General features: G+C 36.5%; 1 protein-coding gene across 1 annotated transcript; it reads right to left on the bottom strand.

The window, feature by feature from the left end:
• Nucleotides 1–5778: 5778 nt before the first annotated feature.
• On the bottom strand, nt 5779–11076 carry LOC141700369 (putative methyltransferase PMT26). The gene is made up of 9 exons (XM_074504149.1): nt 10920–11076; nt 9638–10455; nt 9343–9492; nt 8271–8541; nt 8047–8157; nt 7787–7961; nt 7434–7706; nt 6551–6745; nt 5779–6444 (listed from the first exon to the last, which is right to left on the bottom strand). The coding sequence occupies exons 2-9, from the start codon at nt 10415–10417 to the stop codon at nt 6216–6218; spliced, it is 2184 nt and encodes a 727-aa protein (XP_074360250.1). The 5' UTR covers nt 10418–10455; nt 10920–11076; the 3' UTR covers nt 5779–6215.
• Nucleotides 11077–24310: the final 13234 nt, after the last annotated feature.

Here is a 24310-nt window from a genome sequence, read left to right as displayed (position 1 = left end):
AAGAACTGGGACACCAAGGGTCAGCTCCCGAAGGATGTTCTTTAGCAAGGATGCCCCGAAGGGAGTTCTTACCCAAGAACACCTCGCATGCCCTCTTTAAACTCGGTTGGTACCTCCAAAAAAGAAGAAAAGGGAAAAGACAAAGGCAACCCAGAAATAGGGAACCAGAAAAACACCAAAAAAGAACCAAAAAGAAGAACAGAAGGCTTTAAGGAACAAAACATGCAGAACTCAAGGGAACAATAATTTAAATAAAGTAGGAGAAAACCAAATACTTACTGATATCAAGATATCGTTGGAGAGAAATATGATGGTCTGGAAATGTAGAGTTAACGTTGCCCGTTTTGACGAAATCCAAAAAACCTTGAAGAAATGCTTAAAACTGGTGCTTGAAAGTGTTTGTTTAGAACTTGGATGCAAAAACAAAAGAAAGAAACTGGTCAGGCTTATATACCCCCCCAAAAAAAAATTGTTTGGGTGCCAAAAACAGTTGGGTCCCAAAAGGCCGGGTATAAGTGGTTTTTAAAATTCAAGGGCCACGATTGAAACAGTTGAGATTCAAGGGCCAGGATGAAGTCACGAATCTCGATAGTGGGACAGCTGTCCTCCTTAAATGAATTCAGTTCCCCACAATGTCGCCACGTGGACGGACGGACCAATAAAATGATGGAAGGAAAGTCCCATAGGGTTTCTCACCCCAAAATGGGCCGAGATTGATGTTTATCGGCCGACCGATGGACCAGCCAAAAGATATGGACATGTTAGCTATAGGCCCAATAAAACCCAATGAACGAAGACATATTAAGCGTCATAGCCATGGGCCGAAGGCCCACCCAGATACTAAGGCCGAAGCCCAACACTCCACTCTACCGTTGGGAATCAACAAAGAATCAAAACATCTCCCCTTTTGTCGCCTCAACGGTCGTCCGCACTACACGCATAATGGACGAATCATTTATAACAGGTTTGGGTATAAATACCCCATGAAAAGTAAGAAAACGGGTAACTTTTTACACACTCTCTCTACTCTCACTACTTTCTTGTATTTCCAAACCCACCTTACATCCAGATTACGGATTCTCACACCGGAGGTGAACCGGGGGGACAATCCCTCACATTCTCTTCCTTTTCGGGTCATAATCGAAGGCTGTTCTTGCCTACCGAAGGAATCTGAGCGTAACACTGACAAAAATGTATGAATCAACACTCCCAGAAATCACATTATCTAAGCATCCCGGTTGCCAATCTTAAATAAAAAAAATATTATATATATCAAAGAAATGAACAAACAAAAAAAGATTTAATAAAGTCATTGTAAGTGCATCTTTATGTCTTTTGAAAAGAATAATACCTCTTCCTGAAGTTTGCTACCTATCCGTGCACCGGATTAATATAAATTCTCGAAGACGGACTTCGTTACAAAATTATAAAATTTGAAACACAAAATAATTAAGCATTTTAATTAAATGAGAAATATTAGATAATTAGATACGTAAAACAAAATTATACATATCTCAAAATTACTAAAGTGAATCACAAAATAAAGAATTTTACCACGGGACGGGACGTGGGCACTTCAAAAAATAATTATAGTAATTATAGTGGAGCTGGTACATTTGCTTTGATGGGAAGTTCTATATCCGTGATCAATGAACCCCAAATAATAATTTTTACAGAACTCCTGCATGTGTTATATTATAAGTCAAAACATATGCAATATTATGTACATAGTATAGTGAAGTAAAATCATTCCTACTCTTTAAAAACAGGAAAACACATACTATTGGAAATACATGACAATGGAGAGGTATCAACAGAGGCAGATCTGGGGGGTCCCGGGGGTCCCTAGCCCCCCTAAGCTGGGGACTATTTTCAAATTGCAAAACGACGTCGTTTTGGGTTTTTGAATAAAAAAAATAAAATAAAATGTAATACTACGTCGTTTGCTGCATATATTAGAGTAGAAAACACATTCAATATCATTCTCATGTGTTCTTCTTCATCTACAGACTACAAATACACTTGGGTGAACGCGATTGAAAATTCTTTCTTCTGCCTACTAGACCCTGGTGGTGTTCTATCTTGATTTTTCAGATTCAAAGCTGCCGTTACCAGTCCTCTGTCCACCAATATAAGGTAAAACCCCTAATTTTTAAATACCTAATTTCAATTTTATTTCTTTTTGAATCAGAAAACTAGAAATTCTTATTCTACCTAGAGTCCTAGACCCTAGTTCTGATTTTAGAGTGATGGGAAAAGGTTCTGATTTTAAAGGTCTTTAATCTTGATTCTTAGTGTTCATAGTTAGTTTTAGGATAAAAAGAATTGATTTTTAATGTAAAATACAGAAAACTTGTTGCTTGAATATAATCAAAAGTTAGTTTACTAGATTAGTTTATGTGAAAATTAAAATTGTACACTTTTGTTTCATAAAGGACTTTGTGTAGATTATTCTGTGACTTCTGCCATATCATCATATGGATAAATATATAATCCGAGATACAGGGAATGCCTCCGGTAGTGAGCTGCGTAATGTAAATATTGGCGAATCGAGCAGCAAAAGACCGCGCACTGAAATTAATGTTCCTTCTGATGATATTATAGGTGATCCAGCATTGCGCAAGCCCATCAATTCCTACGATCCAAGAATACGGGATAATGTGAGGCGAAATTATATGTTAACAGGTCCTTGTCAGCCAATTACTCGTACCTTTCCGAAAACTTTATGCGGGGACAAGGATAGAGGTTTTCAAATTGAGTGGTATAATAATAGAGAGTGGTTGGAATATAGTGTCTCCCAAGATGCTGCATTTTGCTCTTATTGTTATCTATTTGGAGATATAAAAAAGGATCAAACTTTTACACATAAAGGATTCCGAAATTGGAAGAAGGCTAATGAAAATTTAAGAATCATGTAGGAAATGAAGGGAGTATACACAGGAATGCACAAACTCTCTATTTGGCTTTTAAAGATCAGAGATAAAGTGTGACAAGAAGATTTTCTACAGGAAATGAAAATATAGGTGCTGCTTATTGTGCCTGTTTGATAGCAAGTGTAGATGTAGCGCGCCTGCTTCTTAGATTAGGATTAGCATTCCGCGGACATGACGAGTCTTTTTCTTCCATACGTAGAGGTAATTTTCTGGAGATACTCTCATGGTACAGCCTCCGTAATCCTGATGTGGGAAAAGTTGTCAAAGATAATGCGCCGGCAAATCATCAAATTACGGCTCCTTCTATTCAAAAACAAATTGTTAATGCCTGTGCATCAGAAACAACAAAGGCAATAATTTGTGATATTGGAGACAGATTCTTTTCATTATTACTTGATGAAGCTCGTGACAATTCTGTGAAAGAGCAAATGACGATCGTTTTGAGATATTTAAACAAACTCGGGGAGGTCGTTGAGCGATTTGTTAGAGTGGTTCATGTCAAGGACACCACTGCACTTTCTTTAAAAGATGTTGTTGATAATTTTTTTGCTATGCATGGTTTGTCAATATCAAAAGTCAGGGGTCAGGGATACGATGGGGCTTCAAACATGCGGGGCGAGCTTAACGGTTTAAAGACTCTAATTTTAAATGAAAATCTATATACCAGATATATTCATTGCTTTGCCCATCAACTCCAGCTAGTAGTTGTGGTTGTTGCAGAAGGGAATCAGTTTATTAGTGATTTCTTTGATTACTTGTCTTTGATTACTAATGCGGTTGGCGCTTCGTGCAAAAGAAAGGATGAGCTTCGACAAAAACAACATGAAGATATGGTTGCACGTTTAGAACATGGTGATATTTCTAGTGGAAGAGGACTGAATCAAGAAAGCAACTTAACTCCGGCAGGTGACACGTGATGGGTTCACATTACAAAACAATCATCCGCCTTCTCTCTATGTGGTCATTATGTGGTCAGCTGTGATTCTGGAGATTTCCATTAGTATATCTTCTGCTGGAGTTTATTCTTGTTTTACCGGTTGCTACAGCAAGTGTGGAGCGTGCATTTTCAGCTATGAAAGACTAATTTGCGGAATAAAATGGGGGATGAATTTCTTACTGATTGCCTGGTGTGTTATATCGAGAAAGAACTTTTCATAAGTATTGAAAATGAGGTAATCATCCAACATTTCCAGAATATGAAGTCACGAAGGGCAGATTTAACGCGTTTATGCAAAGATTGGATAGTGCTTCTGCTAGCCTCTATTTTATGTAAGTACAAAGCATTTTAATTATAGTTTTGACGCTGAGTTGAAATCTGAATTTTAATTTAGACCCCCCTGAAAAAAGTTTCTGCGTCCGCCACTGGTTGACAATGTCACTTTCATCATGCGATCGGTGGATAGTATCCCCTGTAACATTCTTGCATTGATCATGTAATGGACCTGAAAGTAACAATATAGTGTCATAATCACATAGGTTATTATCAAAAACAAACCTTTTTCCGTATGATTTGACGTGCTAATAAAAAAACAAAAAACACAGCCCTAATGGAAATATATTTTCGTTGTCCTAATTTTGCATTTTAAGCACTCGGTTCTGTAAAAACCTGTCTAACGCAGAGACGCGGTTGCTACCAAGAAGACCTGTACATGATATGTATATAAATGGGTTATATACATGAGTAATACGGACGATTGCTCATTAAAGTGAAAAGCAATCTTGTGTGTGTTGTATGAAAAAGAGTGAACATCATTATCGGAAGAGCACTGTTGTATGGAATCCCTAACTTGTTTATACTTGCATCGTAATTCTCCTTGACACTGCGAGCATCCATTTAAGCTAAAATCTGCGATGAATGACAGCAAATCAAATGATTAAAATTTCAAAATAGCAGACACTCTATCATGACCCGAAGAGTTCGAAAACGCCAAAACTGAATAAAACTAAAAGGATTTCATAATCATATTTGAATGATGCGACAATAATATGGATTGTAGAGTTCATCAGAGAGAGGAAAATTAAGTTTCTTGAATTTGAAAATTTGTTAGCGTTGTTCATAGATCAATTTTTTAATTTGTTTAAAATACCTGATTGGGCAGATATAATGGGTGATGTTTAAAAATACCTTTTTTGGATTCAATGGCTGAAAATACCCATTTTCAAAACACATGGCTGAAAATACCGTTTTGGATACGCATTTTGTAATTAGGTAAGTGTAATACGCATTTGAAAATTGGGTATCTAAGAAAATTACTAAAGATACGCATTTGTAGTTTGATTATTACCATATACGCATTTGCCAAATGCGTATCTTAAAAAAAAATAAAAAAATGCGTATCTTAAAAAAAAATAAAAAAAATAAATTGGATACCCATTTGACAAATGCGTATCTAGTACAAAACACAATACCCTAATGAAAAATACGTATCCAAAACGGTATTTTCAGCCATCCACTTCCAGAATGGGTATTTTCAACCATTTACACCAAAAAATTGTTATTTTTAACATTCTTTCAGATATAATTTGCCTGAACTCTTCTTTTAGCACATTATGTATAGGATGAAATAATAATCGATAAAATAATAACCTTCCTAAAATAAAAAATTTCTCCGGTACCAACATAATGGATACAGTGTATTTTTTTCTTCCAATAAAATAATAAACTCACTATAATAATATTTTTTCTTAATTCCGACCCTATCACTTTAAAGAGTTTTGACTATATATAATTTAAATATTGCACATAAAAGTCTCAACAAAATAAATATCGATCATCACAAAAGTTATTCTTCTGTCTGATGGTAAAATCGGGGCAAATTATGAAAAAAAAGCTACATAATGCAAATACAAGAAAACCAGATAGCAACGTCAATGACAATCTCTTCTGGTTATACTTCAATTGAGATGTATTACATACAAATCAATTTCTCACATGGTCTGTTACATAACAAGATTGTGTTGAATATCCATCAATTACTATAATATGTTTTAATAATATTACAATGGAACCCATAATTAAATAAACAAAAACCTAACCAGAGTAAAAAAAAATAACCAAACCTAACGAACCCTCGTCACCAGAGGCAACAACTAAAGAGCTTACAACTTTCTCCACGCAAAAGAAGAATTGCTAACGGGGCAACACGGTTGACTAAGCTTTGATACACTTAACAAAGAAATAACTATTAGACAACTTAAGTAACAAAGGGCAGTCAAAAATATGTTATCTATTCTTCCTCTTTAAGAGAAAAAATGCAAGTGAACTGAAAGGCCTCTTTCATTCTAAGCAATTGCGTATGGAATTGTCACCGCCTCCTTGGGGCGCCAAATGCCCTTTTTCACACACAGCAGTCCTTCACTGTCCCTAGAGTAGGTCATGCAGACTTCCCAATACATAGACTTGAACATGCTTTCTAGCTCAGTGATAGTCTCTACTTTGTCTCGCACAAGCAAGATTCCTTCCGGTCTTAGAATCCGATCTACCTCTGCAATGAATGCCTCGAAATTACATCTGCGATGACAGAAAAATATAAGGATTAGCCCGGTTATGTTCTTGTGTACGACCAACAGCAAAATGATTTAAGCAAGCAATGTCTTGTATGAAAAAAGATGCGCACTTCTGTTTTATTTTGGAGAAGATATGATCTGCATGAAGAAGATCATAAGTTCTTGGGTAAGTGCTGAAAGACTGACACCAGTCATGGTACATCCCAAAAAGCCCTCTTTCAAAAATTATAGGCAGTGTGTCCGGAGCGTCAATGTTAACTATATTCATAACCCAAACATTCATGTCTCTCAGAGCAGCAGCAAATCTGCAGCAACACCAATATCCATGTAACAAAATGCTTAAATTTAGATAGGTTTAAATTAACTAAATGGTAAGAAACTCGAAAAACAATTTAAAAATCAAGTCCAGCATTATATAGATATAGATATCAAAGGTATAATGATTAAATTTTGTTATGGAAACAAAATTAAATTATAAAAACTGAGAACCTTTAAAAGTTCATGCTAATTGATAATAATGACAACAAAATTATATCATGCAAACTGATCTCCCTTGAGAGATCATGCCAACTGACACTTAGGAGATCATATTTAAATGAATCTAATGTTTCCCAATAACATAGCACATTATCAACACAATGATCTGAAGGAAAAAAAAATTGTATACTCTACATTGATTATGATGGACCTTAATCACTATAATCCCTCAAATCTATGTTACTCGGACTCTTTATTTTACCTTGGAGTACCCGTGTCAGACACTCGACACTCGGACATGGACACTCGGACTTGGACACTTATTTTAGGCAAAAAAAACATGTATATTTTTCAAAATGTTGCCAAGTCCGATACTTGGACACGTGTCCATGTCGGACTCTTCTAACCGAGTCCGAGTAACATAGCCTCAAATTAAAGTTTCTATTGCTTTATGCATATTATCCATGAATTTATAAGCTTGCATCAAGGAAGAGAAACATTTAGGCATCAACTTACCCTCCATATACGGCTCTCATATCCATCACATTTCTCACAGTAGACCAATTTATCCCCATCCCACTAATGTATGATTTCGTTACTACGCGTTTCCAGTGTTCATAATCTGCAGTGAAATCCTCAGGTGCAGCTTTTCCATACACTCCGACCTGTGAACTTAACAACCAGTATGGTGGCTTCTCCGCTCTTGCAGGCCACTGTTCCGGCCATTGTGACCCTCGCTCTGATGCACCAACAGGCACTTTATGTATACATGCTTGTAAAGGCACATTCCTGGAAATATGATAGCTGCAATTAAGCAACCATGCAAAAATTAAGAATTGAAATTTTTTCTTCAGCTGAATAGAGAATACCAGGCTGCATTCGGGTCATCAGATTCTTCGCATAGTGGCGGCTCCATCTCTGATCTCGTCTCGTAGCACTCGTTAGAATTAGGCTTCTGATAAATAGCTACACCTACCTTATTTACTCTATCCTTGCTTATAGACATAAGTTCCCAGCACAATGCCTTGGTTAGTTTTTTCATTGCTGCCAATAATTTCAACAAGAAATGCAAAATATGTAAGGATTGTAGCATAGTATGGAAAGAAAGGAGCGTAACGAAGCTTCATACCTTCCCAAATCTCAACATCTTCAGCAAGTTTCTGGTAGACAGGTGTAGCAGACCATACAAAGAAACCACCAGGACGTAGCATTCGATTCAGTTCCAATAGAAGCTTACCTCCTAAAATTTCAAGCGAAGGAACATATTAATTAAGAGAGCACAAGCCTTAATGTAGAAGCTACCTGATATGAAACAAAGACAAGAGAAATGGCTAAAACTGAATGATAAAGTACCTTCAATGTGCCATGGAACCCTACAACGCGCACAATGAACAATATCAAAAACTCTCCCAGGGAAAGGAAGTCTCTTTGTGCCCATCACAGCAGATATAGCTGGAATTCCTCTCTCAAGCGCAAACTGGACTTGGGCTTCGTGTTCATCTTTTGGGGCAAATGACATGGTCAGCACATCTCTATCAAAAAGAAAACCTCCAAAGCTAGCAACCCCACATCCAACATCCAGTATTACACGTGAGCGCTTTCCCCATGCTATATCAGGAACTATCTGAGAGAACCACAAATATATCCATGTTAAAATCACCCTTGTCTTTAAACAATAGGCAATTATTTTTTAAGTTTATCACCTCATTAACTAGTAATACTAAATATTTTAGTGTGTGGACAATACTATCCACTACAACCACAGTTTAAAACACTATCTTGCAAACTCACCTAAATATAACCTAAAACATTACTTGAAAGGGAATTTGAAATAATTAAAAATGTTTGAAAAATTACAGTTAAATTTGGTGCATGTCTATTCCAATATCCTAAATCCATACATTTGATCAACATTAATAATCTAGCTTAAGTATCCATCCTATATAGATAAGACTGAAACCTCCTATTATAAAATATTATATTTTAAAACGAGATTTAATGATTCAAGGAAACCAAGTAAACATTAAGGAATGCGTTGGGAAATTTGGGATGAATAAAAATATTGCTATTTCTCAAAACCTTTTTCAATTTGTGCAAGCACTAGTTTCTTTAATACCATAATGAGACTGGCAGACTTCATATCTGGTGCCTATAGTTTTAAACATGTACAGAGAATCTCTGTCAAAGTTGTATGTTAAAGGTTCAGGATCTTCAAGCACTCAGACTACTGTACTAATTAGTGTTTGAACTTTGTTTATCAAATGTATTGAGATTTCAAACACAAAGTTGTGACTACTGACTCCTATCTGAGCAACAATTTATATAAAATTAAGAATAATACATAAAGGTCCAGCGATGTATTGATATGTTCACATAGGATAATAGGGTGCAGTTCTAAATAAATGGTGAACAAAAAATTCCTAACCTGTTGTATGAAGTCAATGTAATGAAGAGCACCATGCTTAAACTGAGTTCCGCCCCCAGGAAAGGTAAGATATTCACCGTCAACCTTAACCCAATTTTGGTGGCCCTTTATTTCTGCTAGCTTTGTGTGGGGAACATTGTGATACCAGATCTGTAGAACCAAAACTAGAAATTAATTCAAAATAATTGTCAAATTTAAACATGAAAATAAATAAATTAAAACATTATATATTGTTGATTACAAACGACAAATAACCACAAATCTAGAAGCACTGGCGATAAGTTAGATGTTATACTTTTTCCCTGCTCGTGGGCCACTCAATTGAGCGTTGATATCCTTCAGGAAGAGAAACAAGGCAGGTTGGAGGGTCATCCGGACAGTGCCTCTCCCTATGTTCGTAATGCTTAGTAGATCGAAGGTTCCTGATTGCTTGCAAGTTATCAAGGCATGGTATATAATCTGGCCCAGCAGTTACATTGCAAACTTTCCAGCTGAAACCAGTTTTCTGGTCAGATTCTAAAGATATGCTTGTTTCCTTCTTGGACTCTGCTGCTTGAGTATTCCATGCCCCATTCTGGGACAGAGTTTCATTCAAAAGCTCTGATTGAGCTCCAGAAGGAAAAACCTCTTTTTTCTCAACAGGCATCTCCTCTGGCTTCTTCTTTTCTATCTGTCCTTCAGTTTCATTCCTGTCTTTTGACTCCTCAATTTTTTTGTCATCTGAATCCTTGGTATTCTCCGTTGTATCAGTTGGAGTGTCGACAGCAGTATTATCCCCCTTGGTTGCATCCTCGGATAAATCTCCAGGATTATCCTCAAACTGCTTGGCCTGGTTTTCATTGTTTGCATTACTGTCGCTACTTGTATCATCCTCATTCCTCTCACTAAGTTTGGTCGTCTTGACCTCACTCTCACTTTTCTCAGAGGTGTCAACCACATCTTTAACTGGAACCATAGACGACGTCATCATCCACACCCCAACCAAACAAAAACCAACAAACACAACAAAAGTAATCGACGAACAATAATTAGTGGATTTCCTGCCATCAACCCTAGAATATTTCCCCAGTGCCATGCTGATGATACCTAAATTATTCCCTCAAATTCTCGTACCTACAAGATAAACATATCAAGAACCAAAATAAGTGAAATCTACAAAGAAAAACGACATAAGCCCCACTCAATTAAACGGAATATACAAAATTCTCAAATGAAGTGGAAATCGGAAACTCTGAATGTTTTTTTACAGTGACCACAGAGCTAGGGGCTATCATAATGAGACTAGTAAAACAAATGAAACCAAGTAGATGGGGGTAAAATATAAATAGCAATTGTTAGGAAGAAGCTGACAATGTGAAGTAAAAACGGACATAATAAGTAGGGATAAAAGAAAGCACGTATGAGTAACAAATACTGCAAAATATCTAAGTGAATGAAAATCCGGAAGCAAAATAAACAAAGTAATAGTTGATTACATAAAAAAATAGCAGTAGATCTGTATAGAAAAACATGAAAAAGGGGGAGCAAAGTGAAGGAGGAGGAGGGAGTCTTGGAAGAAGGGGGGGTACAAAGGTAACCTGGTATAGTAGAAACAGGTAAGCAGATCTAAGAGAAACTGAAGCTGCTTTCAAACTCAGATCACTCGTCCATCTTCAACTCGTTTTCAATGTGTGTGTGAAAGTGAGAGATACAGATTTGTTGAGCTACTAAGATAGACAGAGAGACAGATATATCTATACTATGGACTATTATAAGCAAACACATTTCTAAAAAATATGTTAATATCTTTAAAAAAAAATTAAACAAATATTATTTAATTAAAATAAATAAATTCTGTATCTAATATAACTATAAACTCTATTAAATATATTTCAGCTTCATATCTAAGCGCACTCAAATTTTTCTTAGTAGAAAATTAAACCGTTCCAAAATTAATTTTATTAATTCAAATTATAATATAATAAAATATTTATTAAATCAAAAAAAATTAAAAAAAAACATGAGCAAACCATCTATATACACTAATATTCAAGACTCCCACTTTTTCCATAGGTCATGCACCCGCCGTATAGGTTGTGAAACAAGAAAAGACTTTTTAAAATTTTAACTATTGAAATTCTCAATCTTTCAATAATATAATATATACAGAATAATACATAAATATTTTAACTTTCTTAAACTCAATAATATATAACCATTATTTTTATAACTTAATTTTACGAAATAATATAATAATAAAATTATAAATATTATAATTAGTCTGTGCATCTCACGGGTTATAGGTTAATCTATACTATACTATATTATAATAGCCGGAATATAGATAATTTGGTTCAACGGTTTGATTCAACGATAATTCCCTAATTTTAATTATTACAAAAAATAAATAAACAGTATTATATATATAATAAACTAATAATATATAATAATTGTAGTAAGGTAGGAGTAGTAGTAGTCAGGAGTAGTATTAATTAGTAGAGTCAATTGGATTTGGAACGGAAAAAACACACACACAATTGCCCCTAGTGGATTCAATTAGTAATTTATAGGGCAAAGAGATAAACTCTGCTCCGGGTGTGTGCTTGTGTAAAAGAGATGGTTTTTATTTAGGAGAAGACGCAAGAGAGACCGACCCTACCTACCTACCCTCTGGACCAAAGTGGACCAAAAGACCAGACCATCCCCCCTTTATATGCTTTGGACTATCTACCGCCTCCCTTGGGTTTGGGTTTTAAGCCTCCCCACGCCAATTTTTCCATTCTCAATTTATTTACTTTGTCCTTCAATTCTTTACATTGACATCACATATATCACGGGTGTTCGGCACATATTTTAATACTCTTATTAAATATAATTTCATAATTTTTTTAAAACTTTTTTCTTATAAATAAAAATATAATGTTCAAATTTTTTTTAAAAAAAGAAATTTTAAAAATAAATTATAAAAATATATTTTATAGTTGCCTTAAAATACGTGTTAAATGAAAAAAAACTGTAAAAAAATGAGGGGCACGAATGTAGTATTTTTTTAAATTATTTAAACAATAAATAATTGTACGAATAAACTCATCTTTAATATCATGTCACAAAATTTTGGTACATAGATACATAAATATAATGACACGTAATAATTCTGCGCCTCTGGCGTAAGAGTAAGAACTCGCTTGGGGGAGATGAAGATAGATAGGAAAGGAAGGTGGTTGTGTGTGTATATGTCTGTGTAAGAGAGAGTGTGTGTGTGTCCAACCCATAAACCCTTTCTCTTTGGGGTATTTACAGACCAAATGTAGGGTTTAGGGGTTGGTACCTTTAGATCAGGGTCGTTCGTTGTTGGAGGCGGAGGATGCCTGGCCTGGATGGATCGTATACACGTGTCTAGGTAAGGACCACCTTTAGTACGCACCAAAGGTATGCTGACACGCGTCATGCTTGTCTTAAATATTAGTTGTTGATAGTTGTCATCTTCACGTGTCCACGTGCCCTTCCTTGATGGGTTGTGTGGTATGCATGTGCTTGTTGGGACCCCCCTCGGGTCTGCCCTAGCTAGGTAGGATTCTAGCTGGGAGGTGACCCTGGTCCGTGGTTGGCCATAAGCCCAGGTCTCTCCACTTGGTTGCTTTGGGTGAGGGGGTCTTGGTCCATCAATTGAGTCTGTCTCATCCTAGATCTGGGTTGGGCTCTAGCTGGGTTGCTTATACCCTACCATTTGCCCCCCACTTCCTTATGTAGATTTTATGGATGAGGGAGTAGAGAAGTTATGTAGTTGTTGTTGTCTTAGGAAAAAATATTTGCTTCTTTCTTACCCCCCAATCCGAGTTTGGTGTTGTAGAGACCAATCCGGATTCAGGTAGAAGAAAGTGTTTACCTTAGAAAAAATTCTGCTTCTTTCTGGCCCCCCCAATCCGGGTTTGGTGTTGTAGAGACCAGTCCCGATTCAGGTGGAAGAAAGTGGTTACCTTTGAAAAAATACTACTTTTTTGCCCCCCAATTCGGGTCTGGTGTTGTAGAGACCAAGCCGGATTCAGGTAGAGGAAAGTGGTTGCCTTAGAAAAATTTTTGCTTCTTTCTTGCCCCTCAATCCGGGTTTGGTATTGTAAAGGCCAATCCGGATTCAGGTAGAAGAAATTGTTTTCCTTAGAAAAAATTATGCTTCTTTCTTGCCCCCTAATCCGGGTTTGGTGTTGTAGAGGCCAATCTGGATTCAGGTAGAAGAAAATGTTTATCTTAGAAAAAAATATACTTCTTTCTTGCCCCCCATTCAAGTGGAAGAAAGTGGTTGCCTTTGAAAAAATTATGCTTCTTTCTTGCCCCCAATCCGGGTTTGGTATTGTAGAGGCCAATCCGGATTCAGGTAGAAGAAAGTGTTTGCCTTAAAAAAATTATGCTTCCTTCTTGCCCCCCAATCCGGGTTTGGTGTTGTAGAGGCCAATCCGGATTCAGGTAGAAGAAAGTGTTTGCCTTAAAAAAATTCTGCTTCTTTCTTGCCCCCCAATCCGGGTTTGGTGTTGTAGAGACCAGTTGTTATTCGCTAACATGCGCTAAAATTCACGCAAGTATACGCATTCACAAGTAATATAGAATTATTTGTAGTTCCTTCCCACAGGGACTGTTTTAGGCTAACTTTGTGATTTATGCACCAATGCAACAATGATATTATTCAATGCTAAGACGAATAACAATTTGGGTTTTGATTATACTACTATTATCTATTGAGAATTATACTAAAGAACTTTAACTAAAGAGAGTAAATAGAGTTGAATAATATATGACTTCTAACTTTATTAAGTACTTCATTCAATAGCTTTTTCGTTCTTAACCTTAGCATGTAATGGTGATGACACTAATCAGATAACACGAAACTGATAAATGCCAATTTTTGTTATACGAGTACCATACTACAAGACATCCACAAAAGAGATAGAAGCTGAATAGAAATCAATTATATTGAGACCCTATATGTCTATAGAATTTGACAACATAATGGTTTAATGCACAAGTTATCTATCGTGATTATATAGGGCAAGTAAGATGGTTGAAATTACCTACAAATCATGCATAACAATAACACATGAACCTATGCTAGCATGACAAGTTCTAAATCCTTAAATTCACTTTCGCTTCATTAAGAATTAACAAGCTATCTTATAAGTTTGCGACGCTCATAAGACGAATAAGCTCAACAATTACTAAAATATCATACAATCACCACACACTAAAGCATCGAAACAAATTAACTAAAGAAATTGTTAGGTCACACTTTCACTGTAGAGGGGGTGAATACAGTGTTTATCACAATCAAATCGAACTTCAAGAACTTATGTAACAGAAAACAAACTTTATTTAAACAATAAACTCTGTTACAATCTGGAACTGTTATCTCTCAGTGATGAACAAAATATCACGAGAGCTGCTAGAGTTATACTAAATAATATTCTCGATAATGATAACACATATAGTGTAAACTCTATTTCTGTGTTTATATACTACACAGTTACAAGATATTCGCTAATTGATATGGAATATAATTCTGCTTCCTAAAATATATCAATCAGATATCTTCTATTCCAAGTATTCCATTCTTCACGGAATTCCTTCTTCATGCATATCTCTTCTTATGTTTATCTTGATCTTCTTAACTTTAATCAGCTACTGTCCTTATCTGATCGTCCTTCAGCACTTAAGTTCTGATATCTATCTCCTGATAACATAAGTACTGATATCCCTTAAGTTCTGACTTCCAGTATAAGTACTGATCAGTTAAGTACTGATTTGTTCTGTTCAAATAAGATCTGAAATCTAAACATAAAACATATTAGCCATGACATTATCAAATATATCTAACAATCTCCCCCAACTTGTAAATTAACAAAATATACAAGTTTAACAGATATTTGATGATGTCAAAAACATTAAGTACAAATGCATGAGAAATAGACAAGATAACTACAACTTACAGTCCTTCAAGTTTTTACCAATTCAACTTCTGATAACAACTTCAATCTGTATAAATATCAGAATTTAAGCAGTTGTAGATCTTCGACTTGGCTTCATCATTTTCTGATCTCTCTGATGTCAGGAGTTGTTCTGAGATAATTCTTCAACAAACATTTCTCAGCATATCTGAGTTCATCAATCATTCTCCGTTTGACATCTTTAAGCTCTGCAGTATCTTCACCAGCTTGAAATATTGCAGCTCTGAGATCATTAATCTTTGCTTTTCTCAACTCCCGATCTAGTCTTATGACATAAGCTTTATTAGACTCTAGATTGAATTCAAGCCCCTTAATACCAAGATATGTTCTGATCTGTGCAGTATTAGGCTTCATATCAACAATATCACCATTGTGATTTCTGTACTTTGGAACATATCTGCTGTCAGACTTAACAGAATAAAGTCTTTTCTGTCTCTGAATCTGTTCCTTTAAGTAGTTTGCAGCAGTCTCTGTTATTCTGTCATCCACTTGAAGTAAGAACAATACATGCTCCAATTCTTCAAAATACTTCAACGGAATGGCATTTTGTCTTATATGATAAACCCTACCATCTGTCATGAAATACAACATGATGTATTCTTTCAAGTAGGTATGGTAAACCATCTGTACAGATTCTAGTTGATTCAATCTTTCAGGAGTTGCTCCAATACCTGGTTCACACAAGGAAGTTGGATCATCAGTAGTGTTGTGTACTCTTCTTTCATCAGCACTTCCCAATCCAGTTTTATCTCTAGCTTCCTTTCCAGTAACTACTCTTGCTTCAAAACCACTTGAAGTAGTCTTCAAAGATTGAGTCTGTTTTGCTTTAGTGAATCCTGGTAGGAGTGTTTTAGATTTATTTTCTGATATCAAGTTAACTTGAGCACTGTCAGAGGTTACTTGCTTCTTCTGAATATCAGAACTTACAATTTCTTGACTCTGAACAACTTGAGCCATGTCAGAGGTTGTTTTAAGAACTTTTCTTGAAGTCAGAGCAAGATTATCTTTTCCATCAGTAATTTCTTCTTCCTCAGGAGGTACATAAGGCTTGATAGGTTCACCAACCTTTTCTTTACCCTTGGATCTTGGATCTATCTGTGGTTGTGATCTAGCCAAAGTTTCTTCAGTATGTATCCTTTCTTTGATCACAATGCCTTTAGGTTTTGGAAGTAACTTTTTACCAGAAGCTTCAGATTTAGATGTGACTTTCTCTGATTTAAGTCTGGCTTCTTCTTCCTTTAAACTTTCCAAGTCCATCCCTGGATTTTCTTGAAGAAATAACTGTCTTGACATTTCCTCATCAAGATCTAGAAGTTCATCAGAACTTATCCTTTTACCAGCAGCAGAACTTATTCTTTTCCCAGTATCAGAACTTGTTCTGTGACTAGCTTGTCTTGATGTAAACCTTCTACCTTGACTATGACCACTACCCATTCCAGAGTTTCCTTGGTCATCTTTTCCATCATCCTTTCCTTGCAGTGACTTGTTGGTTTTGCATTTGGACTTAATTACCTTCTCCCCCTTTTTGGCATCAGCAGGTAATAAAAGAGAGATAAGTAGTTCCACTGAGGTCTGGATTTCAGTAAGTTGCGATTGCTGAGAAGCTTGATTTGTCAGAATTTGATCAATCTGAGCTTGTTGCTTCTCTTGAGTTTTCTCAATATAAGCAACCCTGTCAATGGTAGGTTGGAAGAACTTTTTCTTATCAAGTTTCCAAACTTGTTCCTGTTTAATAAAGTTCTCCTGAATCTTGTGTAGCTCTGCATGAGTATTGGAATGAAGACCTTGTAGATGTTTAGTACTCAATGCAGTGACTCTAAGCTGGGTTTTAAAATCATCAGAATTTAACATTTCATCAGCTTTAGTCAAGTGCTCAGCAAGATGTAAAGCATTTGGAACACATGAAACTGAGTTCCATTCCTTAGTCCACTCCTGACCTGCAGGAGTTTCACTCCAAGGTACTGGTGCATCCCTGATAACAAACTCCTTTAGCAGTTCAGACTTAGGAAGAGTCAATGGAGGAGTATGTCCTGAAGGACCTGCTGCATCAGCATCTACAGTTGTAGCAGCTTCACCAGTATCTCCAACATTTGCAGCATCAGAACTTAAAGAATCAGTATCTTCTGATAAGACAACTGTGTGAGTAGCAATGGAGGCTTCAACATCCTCTAATTGCTGATCGGATACTAGGTTCTGATCAACAGCCATATCCTGATGCTCACCTAAAATCTGATCATCATCTTGATGCAGAGAAGGTGATAGTGATAACTCTGGAGTTTGAACAGCATCAGTAACAGGTGTTGTGGAAGGATTATTTGTTGTTGGAGCTTCTAACAAAAGTATTTCAGGCACAACCAAGTTCTGAATATCAATTTCAGCACTTGTGCCTGGATCAACAAGAGATATAGAAGGTGAATTAGCCTTGTCAGATTCAGGTTCCTGAGATTGAGTTGACGGAGAAGAAGTGACTGGAGCAAATTCCTTGTCTTGCGAGATCAGAGATTCCTGATCCCCTTCCTTAGCTGCTTCCTCCTCATCATCTGAAACTGGCCTCTGTGCCCTCTGTTTCTTGTACTTCCTTGTTGATGTGGATTCCTTGGGAGTTGCAGGAACCGTCATACGTCTAAGCCTCTTGAGAAGCCTAGAACCCCCAATTGCAGAATCCTTCTGAGAAGTTGCCTTCTCAGCTTCATAAATCATAGGTTCTGAAGATGGAATCTGATCCTCTGAGATGTTTGAGGAACAGTCTTTGTTCTCTTTGGCTTAGAGGATGTAGGCTTCACAGTAGGTGCTGAAGAAGAAGGTTGAGCATTCTGTGAAGTGGAGAGATAGGATTTGAGATAAGTTCTGAGGGTAGGTTGAGTAGAATGAGAGGTAGGGACTGAGGTTGATGGATTTTGGTTATGGTGAGTTGGTTGAACATTTGAGTAAACAGATTTGTAAGTAGCTGGATCAGCATTTACCAGAATCTGTTTCACAGACTGAGGAATCTGTAATTGTCTCACCATTGATTTCTTTGTGTCAGCATTTTCAGGTCGTTAAAGTACCTTTTTGCAACCTTAAAAGGTGGGGTTTGAGTGCTGACTAACTGGGGTTCAGCAGTACAATACGTATAGATAAGTTGACAGAATCTAGCAAAATAAACAACATCTCGATCCTCTGTCATCCTATCCCCAATAAAACCAATTATTCCAGTTGCAAAATCAAAATGAGTTTGATGGATAATAGCATACCCGATGTGCTGACTTAGAATTGGGATGGCATCAAAATTTGAGCACTTGTTGCCAAAGGCCTTGGTGATGCAATCGAAGAAGAAACTCCATTCTCTTCTGATATTAGCCCGTTTCAATTGTCCAAGTTTTGTCAGACTCTTTTCATATCCCAATTCAGCCATTAACTCCCGAAGGGCTGAGTCCTCTGGAACTGAGAAAGTACAATCCTCTGGAAGATGTAAAGCCCTGCGTACTGTACCAGGAGTGACTACAAAAGATGAATCACCCACTTGGAAAATAATACTGGGAGTTCCACGGTTACCACCATCATCAAAAACGCCAGTCCTCCAGAACCTCAGAACTTGTTGACTTGAAAAGAATTCAGGCTGAGTTAAGGCGTACCCAACCTCACTATGTGCAAGAAGATCTTGCACAAAATGCAATTCAGATGGAGCTTCAGTATGATCAAGAATTGCAGCATAGTTGTTTGGAACGAACTTTGCTCCATCAATGATTAAATCCTTTGGTGCCATGTGAAAAAAAAATATTGAAATTCAAGTATGCCTGTTAGGTGTTTGAGATAATATCTGTATGAAAACAACGGAAATAGTAAAGTGAAAGAGAGTAAAAGTAAGAAGAGAGATAGAAGATGAAGAATTAAAAAGATTAAAGAAATCTTCTCTCTGCTGTACTTATACAAAAAAAATGTTACCGTTGAACACCTGTCAGACATGCAGTAATAACGGATAGTTACTGGGCTCGAGAAAACAGTAATCATGACTTACCCATTTGCCGAGTTTCAAGAAAAAAAAAACTGTTCCTTTTATCAAGGGAAACAATTCAAATTTTAACCCGTTATCACTGATTGGATTGTTTTTCACTGCAACATTAATATTCTGAAAATGAATCATGTTAAAAATGACCGAGATAATTTCTATGAATAAGTGCTGACGGAGAATCAGAACTTAAATAAAAACAAAATTTAAATGGTCATCAGAATATCAATCAGGATTTATCAACACAAGATAAAATAACTCAGAGACAAAATCTTGAAGTAAAGACAGTTTTCATTAATATATCAAGTCAATACATATATGAAATAGAAATTACATCAATACAAGATTTTCCCTAAGCTTCTAATCCTAACATCAACAGTTTTAGTCCTAGCTAAGAAGCCTGACAAAGCTGAGGATGAAGAAGAACAGGAAGAAGACGAGATTAAGTCATCTTCCTCTTCCTATCTTCGACAAACAAGATAGCGAGTCGAATGATTCGCTCTTGCTGACGGATAGCTTCCCGCCTTTCCTCCTCCAGGCGCTCCAGATGGCGATGATAATCCATCTCGAAGAATAGAAGGTGAGCCAGCACCTCCTGTGGGACAGAGTCCCAGATCTCCTCAGGAATGGCTGTTATATGCCACTCCTGCCGCCACTCAGCACAACTGAGTTCCATTGTGAAGGTTTGTGTGTTCAAAAACATGTTGAATCGAACCATTTTGTTTTTGACAGAAGAAGGAGGATAAGTGTGTGAGAAGAATGTGATGGAAAGACTGATGTGAAGTGGGTGTATATATAGGCAAGAGAATGCCAAGAGACGCAAAGAAATTGAATGCTGACAGGTAGAAGTAATTCTACCTCGTCTCCCTAGACTTTGAAAAAGAATAACAGTCATTGGAAAAGGAATGTGCACATGTAACAAGAGTGATCTGTTCAAGGACGAGTGCCATTATGTTTTAACCATAGACTATTAATCTTCCACTTCAACATTTTCGAAATTAATCTGAGACTGTTACCAAATTTTATTCACAGATAAGTCAAGTAAAGGGTTAGACTGAAAAATCAGAACTTAGACCTATACCAGAACTTAACAGTCATCAGAACATAATGTCTTAACTCGAACAAGGGATATCTATCTTAGTAAATACTCATACAAGTTCTTAGTTATGAACGTCAGAACTTAATCATCAGAACGTGGAACTAGAACTTGTCCTCAGAATTTGTGCAGAAGTGACACAATGACTGTTTATCTAAAATAACATAGACCACCACAGAAATTTCATCATTCATATGGAGTGATGTGTGTGTGCATTAAGCTAAATAACAGACAAAGAGTAAAGTCTGATCTACTTCAGTACATCTTAGAAATAAGTCATAATTAAAATTTTGCTAAAGAGCTGTCATTATCCTGAAACCTACTGATAAATGAGTTCATGCATGAGTCCACCTCTACTGTTTTTGTGCTAATTTTATGCATCTTTTGAAATTCTATTTTACAGAGGCTTCTCAGTGTAAGTGAGTCACGACTGTTTATTAGAATTTATGCTATTATCAGAGTATTTCTCCAGTAATCATAGAGTGTGAAAAGTCACCAAGAAAAATATTTTGCTTTTCTAATGCATATTTACTTAATACCAGCAATGCACTTGGGTCGTCCCATTCACATTTTTACTCTAGATCTCAAAGGAGTACCTGATATTATTCTTTGATTCTTTTTCTTTTTCTTTTGATAAGTGAGGTTTATCAGCACTTAGTACATTCAGCAGTTTTACTAGAATCAGAACTTAAACAGATGAGTAGCATTATTCTAATTTGTGACTTAGTAATAAGATATACAAAGTAAACTTAACTAAGCTCAGTTATCAGAATTTGCTTGTGTCATAAGATTTCCACAGAAATAATTACTTCTTTCATGGGATCATTTGTTTATTGAAGACTAGTAGGTCAGTATCTAGCACAGTTATCCTCATGGGATTAAATAGTTACTGAAACAGACATATCACTTATCAGAGTTTAGAAACATATATCAGACAACAGTCAGTACTTAAAGACATTTATCAATTAATGCACAGAATATACAAAGAGATTAATTCTGTAAATACTGATCATAAAGTCTGATAACATAGAACAAGTTTAAGCAGATTTAGAGAAAGAACCTGAAATCATTCCAAGTTCATTTACCAATTTTGAAAAGGTAGCTTCACACAGTGGTTTTGTGAAGATATCTGCTACTTGTTGATCTGTGGGAACAAAATGCAATTCCACTGTACCTTCATCCACATGTTCCCTGATGAAATGGTATCTGATGCTGATGTGCTTTGTCATAGAGTGTTGAACTGGATTACCTGTCATAGCAATAGCACTTTGATTATCACAGTAAATAGGGATTTTGAAATATGTTAACCCATAATCCAGTAACTGATTCTTCATCCAGAGAATCTGTGCACAGCAGCTTCCTGCAGCAATATACTCTGCTTCTGCAGTTGATGTGGAAATTGACTTTTGTTTCTTGCTATACCAAGAAACCAACCTGCCTCCAAGAATTGGCAGCTTCCACTTGTGCTTTTCCTGTCAATTTTGCAACCTGCAAAATCTGCATCTGAGTAACCTATTAATTTAAATCTGATTCTCTAGGATACCATAATCCTAGATCAGCTGTTCCTTTAAGATACTTAAAGATTCTTTTTACAGCTGTTAAGTGAGGTTCTCTTGGATCTGCTTGAAATCTTGCACAAAGACAGGTAGCAAACATGATATCTGGTCTACTAGCAGTTAGATAGAGAAGTGAGCCAATCATACCTCTGTAATCAGTAATATCTACTGAATTACCAGTATCCTTATCCAGTTTTGTTGCAGTGGCCATGGGAGTGGATGCACTTGAACAGTCTTGCATTCCAAATTTCTTCAGCAAGTTTCTGGTATACTTAGATTGACAAATAAAAGTTCCTTCTTCAGTCTGCTTGACTTGAAGGCCCAGAAATAACTAAGTTCTCCCATCATACTCATCTGATATCTTGACTGCATTAGGTTGGCAAACTTTTTGCAAAGTTTGTCATTTGGAGACCCAAAAATAATATCATCAACATAAATCTGGATCAGAAGTAAGTCCTTGCCATGATTGAGATAGAACAATGTTTTGTCAATAGTTCCTCTGTTGAATCCACTTTCCAGAAGAAACTGAGCTAAAGTCTCATACCATGCTCTTGGAGCTTGCTTAAGTCCATAAAGTGCTTTATCAAGCCTGTAGACATAATCTGGATGTTTGGAATCTACAAAGCCTGGAGGTTGTTCAACATATACTTCCTCTTCCAATTCTCCATTGAGAAAAGCACTTTTCACATCCATTTGAAAGACAGTAAACTTTTTGTGAGCAGCATAAGCCATGAATATCCTTATGGCTTCTAACCTAGCAACTGGAGCAAATGTTTCATCATAGTCAATTCCCTCCTGTTGAGAATATCCTTTTGCAACCAGCCTTGCCTTGTTCCTTACAATTATGCCATCACTGTCAGTTTTGTTTCTGAATACCCACTTTGTACCAACAACCGATCTATTCTTGGGTCTTGGCACTAAGGTCCAGACTTTGTTTCTTTCAAATTCATTCAACTCTTCCTGTATTGCTTGCACCCAATCAGCATCTTGAAGAGCTTCTTCCACTTTCTTTGGCTCAGACTGAGAGAGAAAAGAATTGTAAAGACATTCATTCGAAGTACCTGTTCTAGTTCTGACACCTGCCTCAGGATTTCCAATTATTAAATCAGGTGTATGTGATTTTGTCCACTTCCTTGCAGATGGAAGATTTTCTCTAGAACTGGATGCTCCCCCATGATTCATGCTGTCTTCGGTTTCATTTTCTGATGCTCCCCCTGAAATTATGCTCTCTGAGTTGGATCCTTCAGTATTTAGATTTTCAGCACTGTCAGTACTTGGCTTATCAGAACTTGACGAATCAGAATTTGAAGAGCCAGATGTATGTTCTGATGCTTCTTGAGATGTGATAATATCTTGAGTATGCTCCCCCTGCATTGGTGCATCTTCCTTTGACGTAGTCACCACAGTTTCAATAACATCAGAGTTTAATCCATCAGAATTTACAGTATCAGGACTTAGACTGTCAGGACTTGAGATATCAGAATATGAATCTTCATTTTCAAATCTCAGCTTATCATGATCAATGCAATCTTCAAGTCCAGTGATCTTCTTGTCATCAAAAGAGACATTGATAGATTCCATGACCACTTTTGTTCTCAAATTATAGACTCTGAAGGCTTTTGTAGAAAGTGGATATCCTACAAAGATTCCCTCATCAGCTTTTAGATCAAACTTGGATAGCTGTTCAGGATGAGTCTTGAGAACAAAACATTTACATCCAAATACATGAAAGTATATGAGATTTGGCTTCTTGTTCTTCACCATCTCATATGGTGTTTTTCCATGCTTGTTAATGAGTGTTGCATTTTGAGTAAACAAGCAGTCTGCACAGCTTCAGCCCAGAAATAGGTTGGAAGCTTTGCTTCTTCAAGCATTGTTCGTGCAGCTTCAATTAGAGTTCTATTCTTCCTTTCAACAACTCCATTTTGCTGTGGAGTTCCAGGAGCAGAAATTCTTGCTTTATTCCATGATTGTTGCAGAACTCTTCCATTATCAAATTCTTGAATTCAGTGCCATTATCACTCCTCAAAATTTTCACAGAATCTTTGATCAATTTATCCAGATGTTTGACATGATCAATCAGGATAGATGCAGTTTCACTTTTTGTGTGCAAGAAATACACCCATGTGTATCTGGTGAACTCATCTACTATGACCAACGCATATTTCTTCTTTGCAATAGACATGACATTCACTGGACCAAATAGATCAACATGAAGTAGATAATAAGGCTCAAGAATTGATGATTCAGTCTTGCTCTTGAATGAAGATTTTCTTTGTTTAGCCTTCTGACATGAGTCACAAAGACCATCAGGAACAAACACTGATTTTGGCAGTCCTCTCACAGATCTTTCTTG

This window comes from Apium graveolens, unplaced genomic scaffold (assembly GCF_009905375.1).
Source record: "Apium graveolens cultivar Ventura unplaced genomic scaffold, ASM990537v1 ctg2278, whole genome shotgun sequence".
Lineage (NCBI taxonomy): Eukaryota > Viridiplantae > Streptophyta > Magnoliopsida > Apiales > Apiaceae > Apium > Apium graveolens.
This window is presented reverse-complemented; position numbering and strand designations above follow the sequence as displayed.

Bases quoted from the DNA above. Each gene is read 5' to 3' on its own strand.
- LOC141700369 (XM_074504149.1), bottom strand. From the start codon at position 10,417: ATGGCACTGGGGAAATATTCTAGGGTTGATGGCAGGAAATCCACTAAT. The intron at 7,707-7,786 runs GTATTCTCTATT...TCATATTTCCAG, and splicing joins GATGACCCGAATGCAGCCTG to GAATGTGCCTTTACAAGCAT. The intron at 6,746-7,433 runs GTAAGTTGATGC...GTGTTGCTGCAG, and splicing joins ATGAGAGCCGTATATGGAGG to ATTTGCTGCTGCTCTGAGAG.